This window comes from Pieris napi, chromosome 19 (assembly GCF_905475465.1).
Source record: "Pieris napi chromosome 19, ilPieNapi1.2, whole genome shotgun sequence".
Lineage (NCBI taxonomy): Eukaryota > Metazoa > Arthropoda > Insecta > Lepidoptera > Pieridae > Pieris > Pieris napi.
Window position 1 is genome coordinate 2,972,285 of NC_062252.1, and position 21,105 is coordinate 2,993,389.

Genomic DNA, 21,105 nt, shown 5'->3' on the forward strand with positions numbered 1-21,105 from the left:
ATTTCATCATCCAAGTAAAGAAGTATTTTAGTACCCTATGCTTCCTTAAATCAGCCCGAGTTAGAAATGAAATACCGTAAATGACTCTATAATCTAGATATTATATTATATATAAGTAAAATTATGAATCTAAATATAAATTAATGAATGTTTCTAAGTAAGACTTTAAGGCGGATACATTTAAAGTTCGCCTATAAACGCCATTTCCATAATACCTAAAATTATACTTTGTTTCACACGAGGGCAGAAAAGTCCCCAACATTTAAAGTTAATCCTCATAATTTCTTGGGTCCATATTTCCTCGTTACCGCGAGCTAGTCATCCATCTAGGTATTAACGACCCCGCGAGAACATTTAATACTTAAGAATTTTTAATTACATCGCTAGGTATGATATATTTATGATTAGTTATACGAGTATCCTACTACTATACTAACACTAAGAAACGTAAAAAAGTTTATATATAACTAAGTTTATGTTGCGTTTCTTTAACAATAAATTCTGATTGGACTTAAGTACGTCACCGAGGACAAATAGAGTTATTTAGTATAGGTATATAAGCAATGTTATTACGAAAATAAATTGAGGAATTGGTTTGTGGTCTATTACACTATACAGTATGTAAATAATTATGTATATAAATCCAAACGAACTGTAAGGGGAAAACACAATTCAGTTTTGACTTTTGGCCGTAATTTTTTTCTCATTTGTATTATGGGATGCTTAATATTTTTTTTAATTACATCATTTAATACTCCAAACGAACTAAAAGGGAAATCACAATTCAGTTTTGGCGGTAACTTTTTTTTCATTCGTACTATGGGGCCAGATAAGGTATTTCGACAACAACGACCACGACAACCCTCCTGCCAAACTAACCTGAATATTTTCGTGCTTTTGAAACACAAACAACTTAAGTAGAAATTATATTAAAAAAAACCGTTATTTCTTAAAAGGAAAAAATACCTTATTTTGCAAATGCCATGTGCCAGCGGTTTGGTCGAAAAGCCTGCGCAACTTCCAAATCTTACATATAAAAAAAATATCACAATTCACAACATTAAAATTAATAATAAACACTAAACAGCTTAATTTTTACTATCGTTCTTTAGAATTTAACAATATTATGATTGAGAATAAACAATTTAAATGTGTTAATTGTAGTAAAAATGTTGGTGCACTGTTTAGAAACTATGGACCGTCTGTTTTAAAATTGAGTAAATGTGTATGTAATTGTTTATTAGGTTTAAGTCACTAATTAATGTTGAAGTAATTTAATTGTTATAGAATTTAAAAGATACAAGCATTAAAAATATTATTTATCAATATTTGAGCAATTCAAAAAAAGCACTTGAGTTATGTAAATATGTAAAAAATTGGCGTTTATGCCTTAAAATTTTTTTATTAAGTGTGTAGTGGGGCGTAAACCAAAAGCAAAATAATTGTGATACATAACTAGTATATATTGTTCACTTTATATTGGAAATATATCTGATGGATATTAAAAAGATATCTCTACAATTGTTAAGGTTTATGTTAAGCATATAGTTTTTACATTGCAGGAGCACTGTAAAGGTATAGTGGATAAATATATAGAATATGATCCAGTCATTGTAATGATTGATCTTGTACTGATCTCAAAAGAAGCCCAGAGACATATTATATTTAATACTGATTTTAAAGTAAGTAAACCTATCCAAAAAGACTATATATTTGCTTTTAATATAAGAATATAAAACCTTGCTTATAATAATTGTAAAAATGTAAAACTCTATATGGGTTTGGAATTCTGATAGTAACTGTTTTTTAATAATATTTCTTTAAAACAAGGACAATCAACCTTTTGTGTCTGGTATAAATTTATTATCCAAGCCAAACATGGCTTACCATGGGATACCTCAAGAGGTTTCTTTTCCATAAAATCATTAAATGTTTCCATAAAATCAATAAAAAATGATTCCATTGGTGCATCAGTCACCATCAGAAATTGAATCAGCACCACTTCAGGGTTGAGAGTTACCCACTTAAAAACCTGCACCATAAAAATCCTTACTGTTGAAGTTATATGTTGTTAAACCATCATAAATATTATGCATTTTAAAATTTATTTTGTTTTAGGCGTATTGGAAGCTTTTTATAATATTAATGATGTTAGAGACATATGGAATATGGAGAAATGATAGCCTATTTAACATAATTGTTAACTCTCTCTGTAATATACAAAATAACAGTACCACTAACACTACATTTATGTAAGTTTTGAATTCAATAGTAATGCAACCTTTTCAACTTTCATAAGAAAGTATAGTTAAAAATTAGAAACTTCTTTGACCAGATAATATATATTATAATGCATTTTCTGGTCAGCCAATGAAAATCAGTGTACAAACATACTACATTCTAATCTAATTTAATCTGAATAGAGTAAGTTCCCCAAACTAAAAATATTAAGTCTAAGAAACAACTTTGCCTTCTATTATTATTGTTTGATGCTTAAATAAGTAAATTGTATTTTCCAGTAAATTGCCTCAACAGCTGCTTTTGAATAATTTAGAATCATACAACATGGACTGTATGGATTGGGCTCGAGAAGAAAAAGATGGTGTGGACTTATTTATATGGGAAAAAGATTTTTATATACAGTTTATATCAACATTGATGGGTAAGGGATATGTAAGTTTTACAAATCAAATCAAATTCTTAAGTTTCCTAGAATATCTACTAAATATGCCTTTGTAATATGTTTACTAAATAATAATTCATTGTAATTTCAGGAATAATTGTGTTTATATTAATTGTTCATAGCACAATGCGACTATTCAGCACTTACACTCAGAATACAAAAGGTGATGTTATATTCTTCAAATAATTTTTAATACACTTATGTAAATAATTATTGGCTTGTGGACTTTAATTAAAAATATTCTGGCACTGTTAATTATTAGTGTTCCCATTACAATGAATTCTCTATTCTTTGCTAATTGCTTAAGCTAAAATATGTGTTGTTTATGTAACTTCATTGTTTTAAATTTTTGTCAATGTGTCAGTGTTATTATTTTCTATTTCGCTGTAATTCAAATTAATAAGTTAAAAAGAAATAGCAATATTGCAGTTTAAGCTACTGCAAGACACGGCAAAAAATACATTATCTTTTTTTTTTTCAGTGGGTATTGTTAAACTGTTGAAATCTTATTCATTGGCTAACACAAGCCTGTTATTCACTCTACCTACTCTAGTGTGGGGTACACAGGAGACATCACCTGAGACAAGACTACTCCACTATTTACTAGTATTTCTCTATATGTTCACTGTTTTCTACAATGTTTTTACTGGTAAGTCACCATCTTTCTGTGCAGAGTTATTTTGATATGAAAACTTTAAATTTTTGCTTTCAATTAGGGAGCGGTCAAGTATTACGTCACGTAATTTTTGGAGATTGACACACACCCCCCCCCCCCATGTTCCGCGCCGTAACGTTTTTCTATACCTTATAGTAAAACGTTTCGTGACCACCCAGTGACTCTTTATAAAAGTTATATATAACCTAAAAGTTAACATTATGTGGTGTAAAATACTGGAAAGTAAAAAGAATATTAACAATAACGCTTAATTCAATCCCCGCCCCGCATCGTAACGTCTTACAAAAGGACCCCCCAAAATTCGTTACGTAATACTTGAACGCTCCCTTATTACATCTATTATTGTATCTTTAATCAATGAAAAACAACAAACATTGAATTCCTTAGAAATACAGACCAATTTAATTAGTAATAATACAACTATTTTTATCTAATTCTTCTAATTGGGTAATATGTCAACAAATGTGATGTCCACTTAACCCTGAGATTACGACAGGTACCAGGGAATTAAATTACTTAAAACAATTATCACAGTCAATGTTTGAAAACTCTAACTGTCCCTAGTTCTTAAGGTCTTTAAAAATTGGTTAATCAATTTTACTTCAACATAACATATAAAAAAACACTATAATTAACATATTTAAACTTTCAGTACTATATGAGAGTCCCAGACTGTTTACAATAGTGGTTTTACTGTTAAGCCACTTGGTGAAATTCATCATGGCTTTTCACATGCCACCACTCATAAGGACACTTACTACATGATAAGTAATATCTATAATAATAATCATGACATCTGAAGAATGTATGTGTAGGTAGATAATTTTAAAATAAAACAAAAACTGAGTATCACAGCATATTTATTTAAAAATATATATCACTTTTACATCATGACAATATGTAATATATTATAATAATTACCTTATACCTTCACAAACTTATTTATTTGGAATGTTAAAAATATAATATATTTTGTGATATTTAGATCTGGAACCCACAAACTTAGCTGCATATAAATTTAAATTTTAAAGTAAAGACTAATTGGCATAAGCTTGTTATAATTAAATAAAATTGAGCAATATACTACCTTATAGTTTTCTAACAGGAAAACCCCACATTTTCCTCTTCATGCTAGTACAAATTAATTAAAAAAAATATATATATATGGGTAAATTCTTCAGCCATTTTACCTACCAAAGACATGTTATGCAAGATATACATTGAAAGTAACATACATGAATTAACATTACTTACTTTTTGGTATATTTTATTAAATATTAAGGTAGGTATAAACAAAATGATTAATAATATTTTTCTTTATCCATAAATAGTTCAACTTTTATAAATATGTGAATTATTATGGTATTGTAAACAGCTTTTATATCTAATTAAAAAAAGATACTAGGCTAATAAAACCAATAAAATTGAACTATGAACTAACTGTCATATTAGCTTATTGACAATTGAGTCAATAAAAAATATTGATGACAATTGTGAGAATTAGTTCACCTCAAAACCTTAGTCTTAAAATACAACAAGATCAAACTGCAGCATTTGTGCGTTCATTGAACTATAGCAGGCATTTTAATTAGAGATATTAAAATATACATTAAAAACCAGATTCATGAAGTTAAAAATAAATACAAAACATTTACTAAAATTCAAAGAAACATACTAAAATCTTTTATCTATTCTTAATTATGGACTTAATGGAGGATCATCATGTCCAATCATTACATCTTCATACATGATATTGTGACTTCTTCGAAGCTCTATCTTCTGCCTTATATACTCAATTAAATTATATTTTCTTATTACAACCACTAATCCTACAATCACAATGGATATTGTAAAAATAGATATAATTGCTGCTGTAACGTCGTACCTAGCAGTAGTGGCAGCTTCTTGAGGTACACATTCGTCGTAATATCTTGCAAAGTCATCATCACATTCACACTTGTTTTCTTTACATATTTCGTTGTTGCCCGTACATTGTCCCATGAGGGTCGTATTGCAGGGCAGGATGTGCTCTGTTAAAAGAATAAAGCTCTAGAAATACCAATGGGATAAATTGACTAAATTAAATAATCGTCTACTTACCCGTACGCGCGCATTGTAAGAGATTTAAAGATATCGTTGCTATTATTTCGATGGCAGTAAGACCCATTATGAATACTCAGCTATTTCTTTAATTTTCACATCACAACATGCAGTATAAAGAAATGTTATTGTCTGATAACGTTTTTGCCGACAACTTTACAATAAATAAATGTTCATCTCCGTACTCCGACTCAAGTCTCAACTAATAGCGATTCGCTACAGAAAAATGTAAATGTCATACTCATCTTGTAAACGTCACGTCAAACTCAAACGTCAAAGACATTTTTTTTTTTTTTTTTTTAATTTATTTATTAGCCAGATACAAAGTCCATTGGCAGTTTAAAAAAAAGAAGTATAACAAAATATCTTACAAAAATAACTATACTAACTTAACATAAAATACAATCAATTTATATAATACAATGGTGAGCTTTAAATTTTCTCAACCGTGTTTTTTATATAATAGTAAATAGCTTTGAATAGAACTGGATATTTCAGTAAATCTTGGACACGGCGGGGAATTTCTATTTGTGATGATTGACATTGATGACTACCATTTGCAGTAGTGATGGGTAGGACAAACGAAATTGAAGTGTTTGTATGTCCCACCTCATTTTATAAAATGAGTTGGTACATTGTACCACCTCATTTGAGGACCTCATTCTGTACTGTTAGTACCTTTATGTACGATACGTCATACGTGTGGTTGTGAGGTGTGGTGAAGTGAAGTGACTGTCCTGATGTTGCCATGACAAATGAAGTATCTGTTACTTCTATCTTTGATATTTTAATAAATAAAACTATATTTTCGGATTATTTCGATTATTAAAATATAAATTTAGATTGATATTAATTAAGTTAAAATATTAAGCCTTACTTATATAGATAAAATATATTAATCCGAAGTACTTTTATCTCGAACCACACAGAAAAAAAATCAGATCGATATTAATTATTATTATTATTAAAATTTTTAATTAAAACTTTTGAACCACCTATTTATGAAACGAAAAAACAAATAAAATAGGTATTACATAAAAAATACATGCCTATTTTTTTATTTTAAAAAAGGTATGAAAAGTTAAATTTAAAAAATTAAGTCATATGTTACAAAATAATAGCAACTACCTCAACGAGTTTGAAGCGGTACAAAATGTGTGTTTGAGGTGATGGGACAATTTACAACTTTGAGTGTGACATTTGAGGTGCCTCATGTATGAGGTGCGCAACACTAATTTGCAGTGACTGATGAGTCTAAAGCTGATCTTGTCGGGTTATTTGCTAAAGAATTTCCAAGTTTAACTGTAGTCTGATTATTCTCATCAAAATCCATCAACTTCATAATATCCGTTACTAGTATTAATCGTTGAAATTTAAAGGTCGGGCAACTTAAGATGAGGTGGGATAAGTCGGCCTCATTTCCTCCACAGTATGTACATCTGTTATTATTTATAATTTTAAAACGAAATAAATGGCTTGGAGTCTGACAGTGGCCAAACCTCAAACGATTAATAATGGTTATAAATTTACGTTCATTGGCTCCTTTGTATTTATCATACCAAGGTTTACATGGGAGTTCCTTTTGGATCTCTGCATACCAACTACCTTTATGCTGTGAGGATAATTTCCAATAGCTTTCCCATAACTTGCGACTTCTTTGTTTTAAGTCGAAAAGAAAATCCGTAAAAGGAACTCTGCATGTAATACTATGATCCTCATCATAATTAGAATTGACAATACCATCTACAATATCATTTCCCTTGATACCCCTATGAGAGGGCACCCATTTAAATGTTACTGGAGTATCCAAAGATATCAATGTTTCTCTAATTTTATACAATAAATAATTATTTCTATAATGAGTATGACATTTGTCTAAAGCCATTAACACACTTTTTGCATCTGAAATTATTAGGAACTCCACATAGTTATCATTATTTTGTAAACTTTGTAAGTACAATACAACTTGATAGATAGCATAAGCTTCAGCTGTAAATATGCTGCAAGTATTACTTAACTTAAAACATTTTGAGGTTTTAGCCTGAGGATCATAGTAACCCGATTTCACTGCAGATGAAGATTTAGACCCATCAGTGTAGACTTTGTAACTGTTAGGCTTGGTACAGCAATAATCAAGAAAGTCTATATTATCTACTACACTGGACATATCTATATTTAATTTACACATAAGAGCTTTATATTTACAGAGATATACAGGCCATAGTTCAGATTTGTACATATTATCAGATAAATCAGTCATAAAGCTCATAATTCCCAATAATTCAGGGATCTGGTTATTGAGAACATTAGTCGCTGTTATACTTGAAGGCAAATCTGGTGTATTAGTGATAGTTATAGAATAAGAAAGTTTTGGAAGAAGAACATCATTCTGAGAAGTTATAACTTTCAGGCAAAATTTTTCAGCAATTAATACTCGCCGAATACATAGTGGTTCTACACATGACTCAACCTCCATAGAATTGATAGGAGTGGTACGCATTGCACCAGTAACAATTCTAAGAGCAATATTTTGGATAACATCGAGCTTTTTTAATAATATAGGACTAATATTCATATATGCCAGACAACTATAATCAAAATGACTACGTACTAAGCTTTTATATAATAAACAAAGAATTTTTGGATCAGAACCCCAAAAAGTTCCTGCTAAGGACCGCAAAATATTGATACCTTTCAAAGCTCTACTACAAATATAGTCAATGTGTTTGGTAAACTTTAATTTAGTGTCAAAAATTACACCAAGAAACTTTTTTTCGCTATTTTGAGGGATTAAATTATTGTTATACTTAACATTTACATTAGTATCAATACCATAAGCTAAAACTGAACTTTTACTACTATTTATATTTAATTTAAGTATCTCAGTATAATAGTAGTTAAGTTGACATAAAGCTGAATTAACTTTTGCTTGAGTAACCTGTAAATTACTGCCTACACTATATATTAAGATGTCATCGGCAAATTGTAATATTTTTACAGATTCAGTCACATATCTATATATTTGTGAAGTATAAAGGTTATACAGGATTGGAGATAAAGAAGACCCTTGCATCAACCCCTTGAATGCTAATTTTGGACCATGAAAAACATTATTGTATTTAATGTATAAGGAACGACCATAATACATATGGAAAATCCATTTTAAAAGCTTTCCTGGGAAGCCCAAGGAATATAGCACCCTAATTAATTGGTGAAGATCTACATTATCATATGCCCCCTGAACATCAAGGAAAACACAAATTGCAGTAGAACCTGATAACAAACACTTCTTCATATCAGTCAGGTAAGCTATAAAACTTTCTGCTGCACTTTTGCCTTTTCTGAATCCAAACTGACAAGAAGGAATAAGTTTCTGGTTTTCAACAAAATAGTCCAGTCTAATCTTAATCATTTGCTCAAACAATTTCCCTACACAAGATGTTAGAGAAATGGGTCTGTACGAATTAAAATGATCGTTGGGTTTGTCAGGTTTTAATACTGGTATGACACATTGCAACCTCCAGGATTCTGGAATCAATTGCTGAGACCAAAGCGAATTTAAAATATTAAGTAGAATATGTTTTACAGAAATATGTAGATTTTGAAGCATAATATAAGGAATATCGTCAAGACCAGGGGTTGTATTCTTTCTTGAAGACAAAGCCATGTCAAGTTCTTCAAAACAAAAAGAGTTAAGTAGAAACTTGCTCCACTGACTTCCATCATTAAATTCAAATAAACCAGAAATATTATCGTTGTTATTACTAGGCTGCCCTAACTTCTCTAAAAAACTTGCTATCCACTCATCATTTTTAGACACATTTCTATTAATGTTAATTCTCTTAAATCTTCTAATAAAATTCCACACTCGGGATACTGGAGTGAATCTATTAAAAGACGAACAAAGACTTTTCCAACTGTCTTTCTTAGCCATTTTTATAATAATTTTTTTCCTCGAATCTATTTTCTTATATTCTATATAATTGTCCATTGTCATATTACGTCTATAATTAGCTGACGCTTCTTTTGATTTGGTTACAGCCTCGGCACAAGTATCATTCCACCAAGGAGCTGGAGGAGCAGACTTTTTACTAGAAGATTTATGCTTTAACAATGGAACACAGTTTTCTTTTAAACTAAGTAGTAATTTAGAAAATTCATCATATTGAACTAAAGGATCAATTGTTGAAGGAGAAAATTTATCAAATATATCTTTGGATTTGTCATTGTACATATTCCAGTTTGTTTTATTATATAAATACTTATGTATAGACTCTTGAACTGTATATTTTTGAGTTGAGGTAATGATGTTAACAAAAGTATATAAAATTTCAGTAAACCGGACTCTACGGTGAATTGAAAAAAAAAACAAAAAAAGAACATGAAACGCATCTATTGCATTATTTACATAACTCGACGTTTGGAGTGTTATTCTGGGAAGGAACTCACCTTTAAGAAGATTTAATTGTGTAGTACTCGCTAATCGGAAGACTACTACTATTGTTGTGGGTACCGTACACATCGGCTCCCGTGTAAAAATAAGATTAAAAATAGAAATACTGCTAATATCGCTAGTATGTTGTTTTAGGTGAATTAAGCAAGGCAAATAAGTGCAGTGTGTGACTTTTCAAAGTTGTTGTGTTAATAGGATAATCAAATTTACAACATAATAACAAGCGCTCTGGTGCAGTGGTCAATCAACAATACGCCAAATGGAAAAATACGCAAGTGAATCATAACATTAACATTTGCTTTTGCATTTGATAGTTTTTGGATTAATTTTAATAATCATATCCATAGATTCAGTGAAACAGTGTCGAGTTTTTGTTCAACGTGGTGACGCGTTGTGCGTTTGCACTCCGCTATTGGTCTGGAATATATACTATTATTTTGGCTAAGTACTCAACTGTCCGATCGGCTCAGTGTAGCAGAACGCTGCCGAGACATCGTTATATAGTTTGTGACGTGGTTCCAATCCAGACAACACACTTGTTTTTTTTGTTTTTTCTTTTTATAAAAATTTGCTATGGTGCCTTCAAATTGTTGTGCTAGCTGTCATACTGAGCTACCAAAGAAGGATTTTTTATGCTGTCATATATGCAAGTTAAAATACGACCTAGTATGTGCTAATGTCTCCCGCAAGCGCTTTGTTGAGATGGTCGCAAGACAAAAGGCGTCATTTAGATGTCCCGAATGCTCTAGGAAACCGACTAATGTTAGCAATGCAAAGACGTCATTGCTGACTTGTGAAAATTCAGATGGAAGCCCTCTTAGTATGAGCTCACAAGAAGCAAGCCCGGAGAGTGAACCTCCGTGCTCTGATAAAGTAACGCAGCGAATTAAGCCGTCACACGGACCCCCTTCACAACTACCAGAACGAGAACTAGAATCATATGTCACTGAAGATAAATTGCGAGATATCTTACAACAGGAATTATCTTCAGTCCTCACTGTGACAATTAAGCGATTGGTGACATCGGAACTTAATAATCTCACTGAAAAGGTTGCTGGATTCCAGGACACAATCTGCTTCCTGAGCCGACAATATGAGGATATAAAGTCTTCTCTTGAAGAGAAGGACATCGCAATAGTGAATTTAAAAAAAGATAATGAGAGGTTAAAGTCTAATGTGGCTGACCTAACGAACCGGCTAACTTCTGTTGAACTACATGCCCGGGAGAATAATATATTGATTAATGGGATCCCTGAGAATAGGTCAGAAAATTTATTTGAAACTGTCCTTCGTATAGCCAAGACTGTGGACTGTCCCCTCACTCAAGTTGATATTCAGCACGTAACAAGGGTTGCTAAAATAACTAATAGCAGTGATAGGCCTCGGTCCGTGGTGGCTAAGTTATGTAGCCCGCGTACACGTGACTTTGTTCTAGCTGCTGTGAGCAAATTTAATAGGAAGAATCCACAAGATAAATTGAACTCTCATCATCTTGGTATTGGAGGAACTAAGAAACCTATTTTTGTATCTGAACATCTAACATCAGTTAACAATGCTCTTTACGCGGCCACACGCTTGAAAGCAAAAGAGAAGCAGTATAAATTTGTATGGGTTCGCAACGGACGAGTTTTTACAAGAAAGAACGAAAACTGCCAAGCCTTGCTTATTAAGAATAACGAAACCTTAAATCTTTTAACATAGTATAGTATAGTATATTAGATTGTAAGCTTTTTGTATCTTTAGCCTAGTAACACACAGATTTTTTTACAATGCTTGAAATTTATTATCAAAACGTACAAGGGTTGAGAACTAAAACGGCAAGCTTTCTCAAATATTTGTCAACTTCTAATTATAGGATCATCGCTCTTACTGAAACTTGGCTGAAATCTGGTATTTCAAACATGGAATTATTTGACAATAGATACACTGTTTATCGTAGAGATCGTTCAAGTTCTACCAATACCAAATCGGATGGTGGAGGTGTCATATTGGGAGTCTCCAAAGAAATTTCTTCTTTCAGAGTTGAGGCATGGGAATCGGATGTGGAGGACTTATGGGTCACCTTACATATAAATATTAATAAAATAATAAAGAAACTTTCGATATGTGTAGTATACCTACCTCCTCCTGTAAAGATTGGGACTTTGACACATTTTTTAGACAGCGTTGACAGAGCTTTAAACTTAAGCGATGACGTCATTATTCTAGGTGATTTCAATCTAGGGTTCATTGATTGGAGATCGCTAAATAATGAAGTTTTTATGACACCTTGTAATTATAACAATACACTTGGCTTTGCCTTGATTGATTTTATGTCTATGAATAGCCTAAAGCAATTTAATAGTATAGGTAATAGCGATGATCGTTTCTTGGATTTAGTATTAAGTAATATGTCTAGTATTAATGTATCAGCCCCCTCCGACTCGTTAAGTAAAATATACGCGAATCATCCTAGTTTATTGTTAAGAATTGAATATTCTAAAATATCTTTTTTGCGAACGAGAGGTAACACTAAACTAAATTTTTATAAAGCTGACTATGTGTCTATAATAGGGGATCTGAAAACCATTGATTGGAATGATAGCCTACGCGCTCATGATGATGTTAATGATATGGTATCTAAGTTCTACAAAATTCTTAACACCACTATAAGCAAATTTGTACCTAATACGACCATCACGAAATCTAAGTATCCGGTATGGTTCAGTTCTTCCTTAATAAAATTACTTGCTGAAAAAGAAAAAACACGTAAGAGGTATCGAATATACAAGAATCCTCGAGACGAAATAGAGTATCACATTATTAGAAAACGTTGTCACAAACTTTATGATGATTGCTACACTAAATATAAGCGAAATATTGAGGCAAGTATTCCTAATAATCCTAAATGTTTTTGGAGTTTTATTAAAAATAGGAAAGGTGGTCACTCATCGCTTCCCTCTTGCATGAAAATGGACAATGTTACAGCCCAGTCATCACCTGATATTGCTAATCTTTTTTCATATCAATTTTCATCTGTATATACTTGTGATGAATCACTTGTTGGCAGTTCCACTCCAGACGACATTGGCAACGTTGACGGCCTAATGTCCCTTAGCTTTAGAGAGGATGAAATATCTAAGAAAATAAAAGGTCTTGATACTAACAAAGGATCTGGGCCAGACTCGATTCCTCCTATCTTTGTAAAACGATGTAGATTTGTGTTATCTTTGCCCCTAACTATTATTTATAATAGATCTCTTAAAGATGGTGTTTTTCCTGAAGTATGGAAAAGGTCTCGTGTTGTACCTGTGTATAAAAAGGGAGATATCACCGACGTAAAAAATTACCGTCCTGTTTGTATTTTATCTTGTTTTTCCAAGCTCTTTGAGTCTGTCCTGTATCCCGTAATCTCCAAATGTTTAGACGGCTGTATCATTGATGAGCAACATGGTTTCAGAAAAGGCCGTTCAATTCAAACGAACCTCATGTCTTTTGTTACTGAAACATGTCGGGAATTAGATCGTGGGCGCCAGATTGATGCCATATATACTGACTTTAGCAATGCCTTTGACAAAGTCAGTCACGCGTTACTGATTCAGAAGCTTCGTGGTTATGGAATGGGAGGGAATTTGCTAAACTGGTTTAGGTCCTATCTTCGTAACAGGCCTCAGTCAGTAGTTGTTGGAGGCGCTGAGTCTACTCCCTATATTGCGCGATCTGGTGTACCGCAAGGATCTCATTTGGGACCGTTGCTATTCTTACTATTTGTAAACGACGTTAAAAATCATATAAAGCACTGTAAAGCGTCTCTCTTCGCTGATGATTTAAAAATTTATAAAGTTATTAACACTGTCTGTGATGCTGCTCTAGTTCAAAGTGACCTTAATGGTATACAACATTGGTGCTTTTTAAATGGTATGATCCTCAATATAAATAAGTGCTTTCATATTAAATACACAAGAAAAAAAAAACCACTTGTTACTGTGTATAAGCTTGACGGCGCACCATTGAAGGAGGTTCAGGAGATTCGTGACTTGGGTGTTATTATTGACAAAAAATTAACGTTTACATCGCAGGTCAATAAAGTAGTCACCACATCCGCACGAATGCTTGGATTTCTTAAACGGAATGCAGATTGTTTTGGTTGTACGACTAAAACAATTTTGTACAACGCTCTGGTGCGCAGTCATGTTGAGTTTGGTAGTATTATATGGAATCCACTATATGCGATCCATTCGCAACGCGTTGAAAGCATTCAAAGATCTTTTACGCGACACCTAGCATTCATAAGCAGAGGATTTTCACATAGACAACCGTACCATCAGCGACTTAATAAATTTAAGATGTTATCTCTTAACAATCGGAGAACTCTAGCCGGTGTTACATTCTTGTATAAATTGCTCAACAACCATTTACAGAACAGTGACCTCTTACAGGAAATCAAATTTGTCATCCCTTATTCATTCCCTAGGTTTAAAATTAACAATATATTCCAAATTCCATCCGCCAAAACCAACCTAGGAGTTCAGGCACCTCTCGTTCGAATTCTTCGCGATTTCAACAAATTGAACACAGCGTATCCAGAGCTGGATATATTCGGTAGTGGGCTGATCGGTTTTAGAGAAAGCATTGTGGGGTGCCTTTCTAGAACCTAATTTCGTTGTTTTTCTGATGATTTTTCTTTTTTTTTCTGCACAGTGCCATAGTTTTTGAAAATTTTTATTTTATGTTTATGTTAAAAAATTGATTTTATTTTAATGTGTGCTTGCATTGTCGTGTGTGTTTTAGTTGTGTTTTTTTTTTTAATTTCTATTTGATTTTTTTACTGAGAAACTTATGCTTGCATTAATTGTCACACATTTTAGATGTGGGATTTTGTGAAATAGTTGGTGGACTTAGGACTGTGTGTGATGTTGTGGGCTTATAACTAAATAAATAAATAAATAAATAAATAAATGATAGCTCCCTAAAGGGTCATCACCGACATACCACTCACAAAGTGGTGCAATATCAGGGCTAACACAAGTAACATCAATAGCTGATGCATTATTACCAGGTCTAGAAATAGTAGTAGGGTCACCAGAATTTAAAATACATAAATCAGCATCATCAAATATATCAAATAATTCACGACCTCTTGAATTGGTAGTATCACAACCAAAAGCTATATTGTGAGCATTAAAATCACCAGAAACAAGACAAGGCTTGGGTAATTGCAAAATAATCTTTCTCAAATTAATCAAACTAATTGAGCTATTATTTGGTGGACAGTAGACACAGAGCACTGAGACAGGACCACATCCTGTTATTATAGAAATAGCTATAAATTGAATATTTTGATAGAAAGTAGTTTTTAAGACCTTAAATTTAATATCATTTTTTATTAAAATACCTACACCGCCATGTTCATTTTTAGCATTTTTTCCTATGTAGTTATAGCCAGAGATTGATAAATAGGGGTTTGAATCTTTTAACCAGGTTTCATTGAGAAGACACACATCTATGTTATTTTGAATTAATGATGATTTAAGTAAAGCCTTTTTATTATTGACACTCTGAATATTATGTTGCATTATTTTTAAAACAGCCATTATTTGGTAAGATTTTCTATTAATATATCTTTAATGTGTGTGGTTGTATTTGTTTTATTCGAATTAGCTAATGTAACTAAGGTTTTTATTATTTTTTGTAAAAAGATATCATCTTTTACAAGGTAGTCATAGGTCAAGGTGTTGGAGTTAGTATTTGGTGTTTGAACGGTTGAAACCGGTGCTGTGATAGGGGACTCATGACTATTTTCAATTTTCTTAAACGGGGTAGACTTAGTTTTCAATGCAAATGTCAATGATTTGTCTGTTTTCGCTTTGGTCAATGCAGGAAAATCTTTGTTTGATACTACTGTTGAATACATTCTGGTCAAGTAATTTGTTTCATGTTTTTTACGTTGTTCTATTTTAATGGGACAAAACTTCGATATAGCTAGGTGGTCCCCACCACAGTTGCAACACTTCAAGATGTCTGACGAGCACTCCTTGTAGGAATGTGCACCTGAACATCTTGAACATACATCATCATTTCGACATATTTTCGCATGGTGCCTAAACTTCATGCACTTGAAGCATTGCATCAGTGGTGGCACATAAGTATATACCCTGTACCTCCACTTGTCCAGAAAAACATATTGTGGGAGGGAAGTGCCTACAAATGTTACACTCACCGTAGTGAGAGGGACTATTTCCTGACCTACTTTCTTGGTGAACCGTCTTACAGCTATAATTTCGGCATCCGCCATCAGTTTTTCATACAGTTCTGCATTGCTCGACTCCTTGTCGACGAATCTAATAATGCCGGTTCTCTCCACCGACGCTGCTGGTATGTACGCCTTCAAATTGTTTTCCTTAAGACAACTATGGCTTAGGAAGTCATTTGCTGCTACCGCCTGTTTGAAGACTACCATTATTTTGTTCGCATTTAATCTACGCTTTTCAACAATGCCCTTTACATTTTTGAAAAATTTCGAGAGATATAAGGGGTTTTTGTTCCCAATTTTCTCATTAATTCCTTCAACATAGATCGGGAATTCCTCCTTAGAGCTGTTGTCCGGGTATGACCTCTTATATTCAGGTTTAAAAAAGGGTTTGTACTTATCGTCTGGTGACGAAGACGCCGCTGGAAGCTGCTCCTTCATTTTTCGCTTCTTTGTTGTCCGCGGTGTCCCCATACACCCATCGTCATCTCCGCCGCTCTCCGGCTCCATTACGACTAGTCCCAGCTAGGTATTTCGTTAGTTTACCAACTTATTTGAATTTATTGAAAAAATTGTTTAAAAAAGGCGCCCTTCCAATTCCCGCCAAAAAAGGAAGTCCAACGTCAAAGACACTGGGAAAAGGGCTGCCAGTCTCGTCAGTCGTCAAACTAAATTCTACCGCTCACAGTCTAGGGATGGACATTCTGCATAAAAAATCGATTTTTTATTAATCGATTATTTTTTTAGCTTGAAAAATCGATTAATAAATAATCGATTTTTCTTAAAAAAATAATCGTTTTTTTTATTAATCGATTTTATCCTAATTTTTGAATTAATTTCAAAATAAACACCCTAAATATTTTATTTTTCATGGTTTTTTTAATTAAAAATAAACAATAGAAATTATAAACACAAATTAACGTTTAAGAATAATCAAAATCGAAATTAACTTAATCTCGTTTTGATAGATTTTAGGTGAAATTTGATAAATGCTGAGTGTATGCCTTTTCAGTAGCACATTGCAGTATTTTTGTTGTATTTTTAATTGTATATAGTCTTGTGCTGCTGAATATATTTATTTTACTTTTAAATATACATAAACACTATAATGTTCCATTCAACCTTGAGTTTTTGTTAAATTAACTGGTTTTATCCTTCTTTCGATGTTTTACAAAAAAACATCAATGCATCGAGTATATCAATACATTGTCAAAGAATCGGATTCAATGTATCGCATTGTAAACATCGTTGTATACAGTATATCGAATATCCCTAATAGTTCGAGGTCCGGGTTATAAAAGACCAGACGTCATAATGTCGGGAGGTGGCAGATAAAACATCGACTATGATTGATTTTCAATTATAAGTTAAAATAAAAATGTGCGTGTCTAGTGTACACACGTTAGAAGTGAAACTTCTTTATGACCTTATTTTTCGAAAAATTATCTATATGCAACTAACTTTACAGAAATTGGTTAAATAAAGTTAAATTAGATAAAGTTTAACAAAAGGCAAAAGCCATATTAAAAAATATCACAGACTTGAATACAAATAATACAATTATTTCATTTTACCTTATTACCACTAAGAATATTACAGAATTTCATAAATTGTAATATAATTTTTAGTATCATTGTTATAGTTATTATAAATTTTTGTTATTAATGGTTTACAATCTCTTCGAATCAACCGTGGTAGGGACGAGAAAAAGACGCGCGTAACGGTCAAATGTGACGCGTAACCGAAACATGTGACGCGTAACCGAAAAATGTTACACTAAATTTTTTTCCAACCCCGATAAAGAAGTTTCACTAATTTAATAATCGATTATTTTTTCACATCCCTAGCTCACACTAATATACAAAATCTTACGTCATTGTACTCACAAAAAAATTTATAAAGATATCATTCTAACTTAGCTAAGTTAATTTGATATTTTTTATAAGTATATTTAACATTATTTATTATTATTTTCTTAATTATGTTAGTATTTCAGTAACGATAATTTAAAGAATACTGTTTGTTTTTTTCAAACGACAGAAGTTAAAAACATTTTCCAAGTTGACAAAGTAGTGTATAAAACTTCCAAAGCCATTTTATAATGATAACGTAACCCATGTTTATACTGAGAAATGTCGCGCAGACACCTGGTTAATATTACAAGATAACACGTCATCGTAAAACTTAACAATACCAAGAGTTACGCAATATTATGCCTCGCCAGCACAGCATACAATTATCTCTAAAACTAAGGTAATCTAATACCTCTAATACAAGAATACAATTATCTCTAATACAAGACAGTGTCCTACTATAGAATTAACCAGTACCTGAGCTGAACGTAAGTGTATAATAATAAAAATTCAACAATTTTACATTTACGCAAGCGCCCCTAGAATATCTTTTCAAGATTAATCTCGGATTATACACAATTTGTATCCAATTACACGAACTGGCAGCCCTGTCTGTGATTCTGCTAAATAATAATGAATAAAAATATGTAGTAATCTGATCAGTGTGACCAGATTTTAATTGACGAATCTACTGCTTGTGGAGGTTAAAAACTACTGAATTCTACCGAAAGGAACGAGAAAATCTATTATATTTTTTTGCTGTTGTGTTACAACGTAAAACATGAATGTTTTCTTGATAAAACGATAGAATAGTAAAAATAAGAATCCAAGTTTTTTTAAATTAAATTCTTAATAAAAATATAATTAAACAAAAATGTATAAAATGATACTTAAAGTAAAGATTTTTTAATCTTTATGTTGGGTAACATTGTCATAAAGCAATTTTGAGTCCATTAACTTGAACATACTTCTGTCAGATCTATTGAATGAAGCGGAGTAGTTTTTATATAATTTATCTTCATAAAGCAGCTCAAAATGGAACTCATGTTTTGTATGTCTGTTTCAATTTTATGAATAAGGGCCTTATCACTTTGAAAAATAACGTAAAATTTTGTAGATTTACATAACCAACTTTAAATAAGGGATCTTCCTCCTATTCATTGCGATATCCTTGTGTATATTTATGTTTCATTTTAAACTCGAGTATATAAATTCTCAATAAAGGAATTCCCACATCACACTCTTTGCTCACGGCACGAATAGTAACGAAAAGAATAAACATTAAATAGTTATAATCCAATCGATGAAAGAGGAATACCTCGCTTTTATTCGATATGCCAAAAAAAGTACTAGAATAACTGAAAAGCGTGAATTCTACTAAAATATACCAAATAATTTTCACATACTAAATTCTGTTGACAGTACCTCAAAATCTACTAAATCTGGTCACACTGAATCTGATATTCGTCAATCCCAAGTTATCCCAAACAGCACTCAGCAGTATAAGATTTGGACCTTATTCTATACCATTACATTACCATACATTGACATGGTGAAAACCAAGTTTTAACTTAATATTTATTAAATCTTTAGGTAGTATCGTAAATTAATTAGGCAAAAGTTTTATGTTCTAAGTACGTAACTGTAACAAAAATTGTCGAATAGTTTTATTTATGGTGTGCAATGTGCATTAAAAGATTCGTGAATTTGTAATACTGGCGAGATTACCTGTGGGCTGTGACAGCTCCGACTCCGACAGTCTGAACTCTGAAGTCTGTCGGCTGTCCTGTTTTATAATTTGTAAACAGCAGAGCTAAGTATTTGGTATTGTTTTGTTTTAAGGTTATATAATCAATAATAATTATTATTTTGGGATATTTGTAGATTAAGTGATAAAATACCTGTTTTATTTTAATAAGTTTCCGCCCCTTCTGTACATTTCAAGTTTGTTACTCATCAACTGTTTGGTTTCCCAAATAACAATGAACTTAGTAATTTGTGGAAGCTGTCCCTTGCATCTACAAAATCCCTTCTCGTTGGACTCTTTACAGAATAACAATTGGGAAAAAGCTTTTGTGAAAAACATTTTGATAGGCAGCCGTTTAACCACGAAGGTCGAAGACTGCGGTACTCTTGTATTGATGTCAAATGAAGAAATAGTTCATGGTGTTTCTGTTAGTGCTCTAAAGGTACAAGACTTGACTTTTCAATAAAATTTTAACATTTAGAAGTTTCATTACTATAGGTTAAAATGTTAATTATACCTAACCTGTATCAAGTTTATCTAACACTGTGTTGAACTTAATTTGAAGAACATTATCTTAAACACGGTCTACTAACATTGTGAATATATTATAATAATCTTTAATAACAACAATGTGACTTTAGTACTTCAAGCACTCAACATGATTATTGTTTGGGGCCAAAATTGAAAAAGTGCATATATTTATCTGTTCCTCTGAAGTTATGCAAGATGCTTTAATATGTGACAAAGGGTCCAACTACAATCATCAGGAATCAAATGGAATATTCTACAAAAATTTGGAATCACAAAGGTATTCATGCCGTGTTTATTAGTTTTACATAAACAATTGAGTTATTTTTCTTATATTTAAAGTGTTTTTTTTTTTCTAGATGAATCCAATATTTTATAATTCACCTCATAATGTTGAAAAACAGTTTTTTAAATAAAGAAAGATGGAGAAGGACAGCATGGAAAGACATTTCATTCATATATGATGTTAAAGCAAATATACAATGTACATACACATCATAATATTTACATGATAATTTTTAAATACTTGATACATCATAGTATTTGTGCAAAAGTATAAAGGGGAAGTCAAAACATAACATGTTTGTAAACGGATGATCATGTAGAAATAAATAAATACTTCAAATATTTTGTGTTTTTATGGTAACTTAGTAACACCAAAGCTGTGTCTGTCAATTACTATAATCCTGTCTATGGATACACAACTCAAAACACTATTTCTGTAGATTATACTGTTGCATCTGTGGTTATTTTAATATGTAATAATGTAGAAACAAGTCTCTCTTAAGTCATCTTATTAATATTTTATTAAATTTAATTTATAAAATACATGTCTC

At 31.8% G+C, this 21,105-nt stretch overlaps 2 protein-coding genes and 1 long non-coding RNA gene across 6 annotated transcripts; 2 read left to right on the plus strand and 1 right to left on the minus strand.

The window, feature by feature from the left end:
- The first annotated feature begins 1,027 nt into the window (after window positions 1-1,027).
- LOC125059419 (protein ARV1) lies at window positions 1,028-20,899 on the plus strand. Of its 3 annotated transcripts, XR_007118660.1 has the most exons (9): window positions 1,028-1,225; window positions 1,563-1,682; window positions 2,119-2,252; window positions 2,520-2,662; window positions 2,775-2,846; window positions 3,165-3,332; window positions 20,046-20,183; window positions 20,383-20,549; window positions 20,629-20,899. XR_007118660.1 is itself a non-coding variant. In XM_047663838.1 (7 exons), the coding sequence occupies exons 1-7, from the start codon at window positions 1,127-1,129 to the stop codon at window positions 4,122-4,124; spliced, it is 849 nt and encodes a 282-aa protein (XP_047519794.1). In that variant the 5' UTR covers window positions 1,028-1,126; the 3' UTR covers window positions 4,125-4,208. The 3 variants fall into 3 exon arrangements, 1 of the variants encoding a protein (XP_047519794.1); XR_007118661.1 differs by lacking the exon at window positions 20,383-20,549; XM_047663838.1 differs by lacking the exons at window positions 20,046-20,183; window positions 20,383-20,549; window positions 20,629-20,899 and adding an exon at window positions 4,012-4,208.
- LOC125059423 lies at window positions 4,371-5,652 on the minus strand. Its single transcript, XM_047663844.1, has 2 exons — window positions 5,460-5,652; window positions 4,371-5,389 (listed from the first exon to the last, which is right to left on the minus strand). Exons 1-2 carry the CDS (start codon window positions 5,524-5,526, stop codon window positions 5,058-5,060), a joined length of 399 nt encoding a protein of 132 aa, XP_047519800.1. The 5' UTR covers window positions 5,527-5,652; the 3' UTR covers window positions 4,371-5,057.
- Window positions 6,749-9,694, plus strand: LOC125059424. Of its 2 annotated transcripts, XR_007118663.1 has the most exons (4): window positions 6,749-6,888; window positions 8,460-8,763; window positions 9,048-9,150; window positions 9,501-9,694. It is a non-coding gene; the product is annotated as an uncharacterized LOC125059424 (long non-coding RNA). The 2 variants fall into 2 exon arrangements; XR_007118662.1 differs by lacking the exon at window positions 9,048-9,150.
- Window positions 20,900-21,105: the final 206 nt, after the last annotated feature.

Bases quoted from the DNA above. Each gene is read 5' to 3' on its own strand.
- LOC125059419 (XM_047663838.1), top strand. From the start codon at position 1,127: ATGATTGAGAATAAACAATTTAAATGTGTTAATTGTAGTAAAAATGTT. The intron at 1,226-1,562 runs GTATGTAATTGT...TTTACATTGCAG, and splicing joins TTTTAAAATTGAGTAAATGT to GAGCACTGTAAAGGTATAGT. The intron at 2,253-2,519 runs GTAAGTTTTGAA...TGTATTTTCCAG, and splicing joins ACCACTAACACTACATTTAT to TAAATTGCCTCAACAGCTGC.
- LOC125059423 (XM_047663844.1), bottom strand. From the start codon at position 5,526: ATGGGTCTTACTGCCATCGAAATAATAGCAACGATATCTTTAAATCTC. The intron at 5,390-5,459 runs GTAAGTAGACGA...TTCTTTTAACAG, and splicing joins CTTACAATGCGCGCGTACGG to AGCACATCCTGCCCTGCAAT.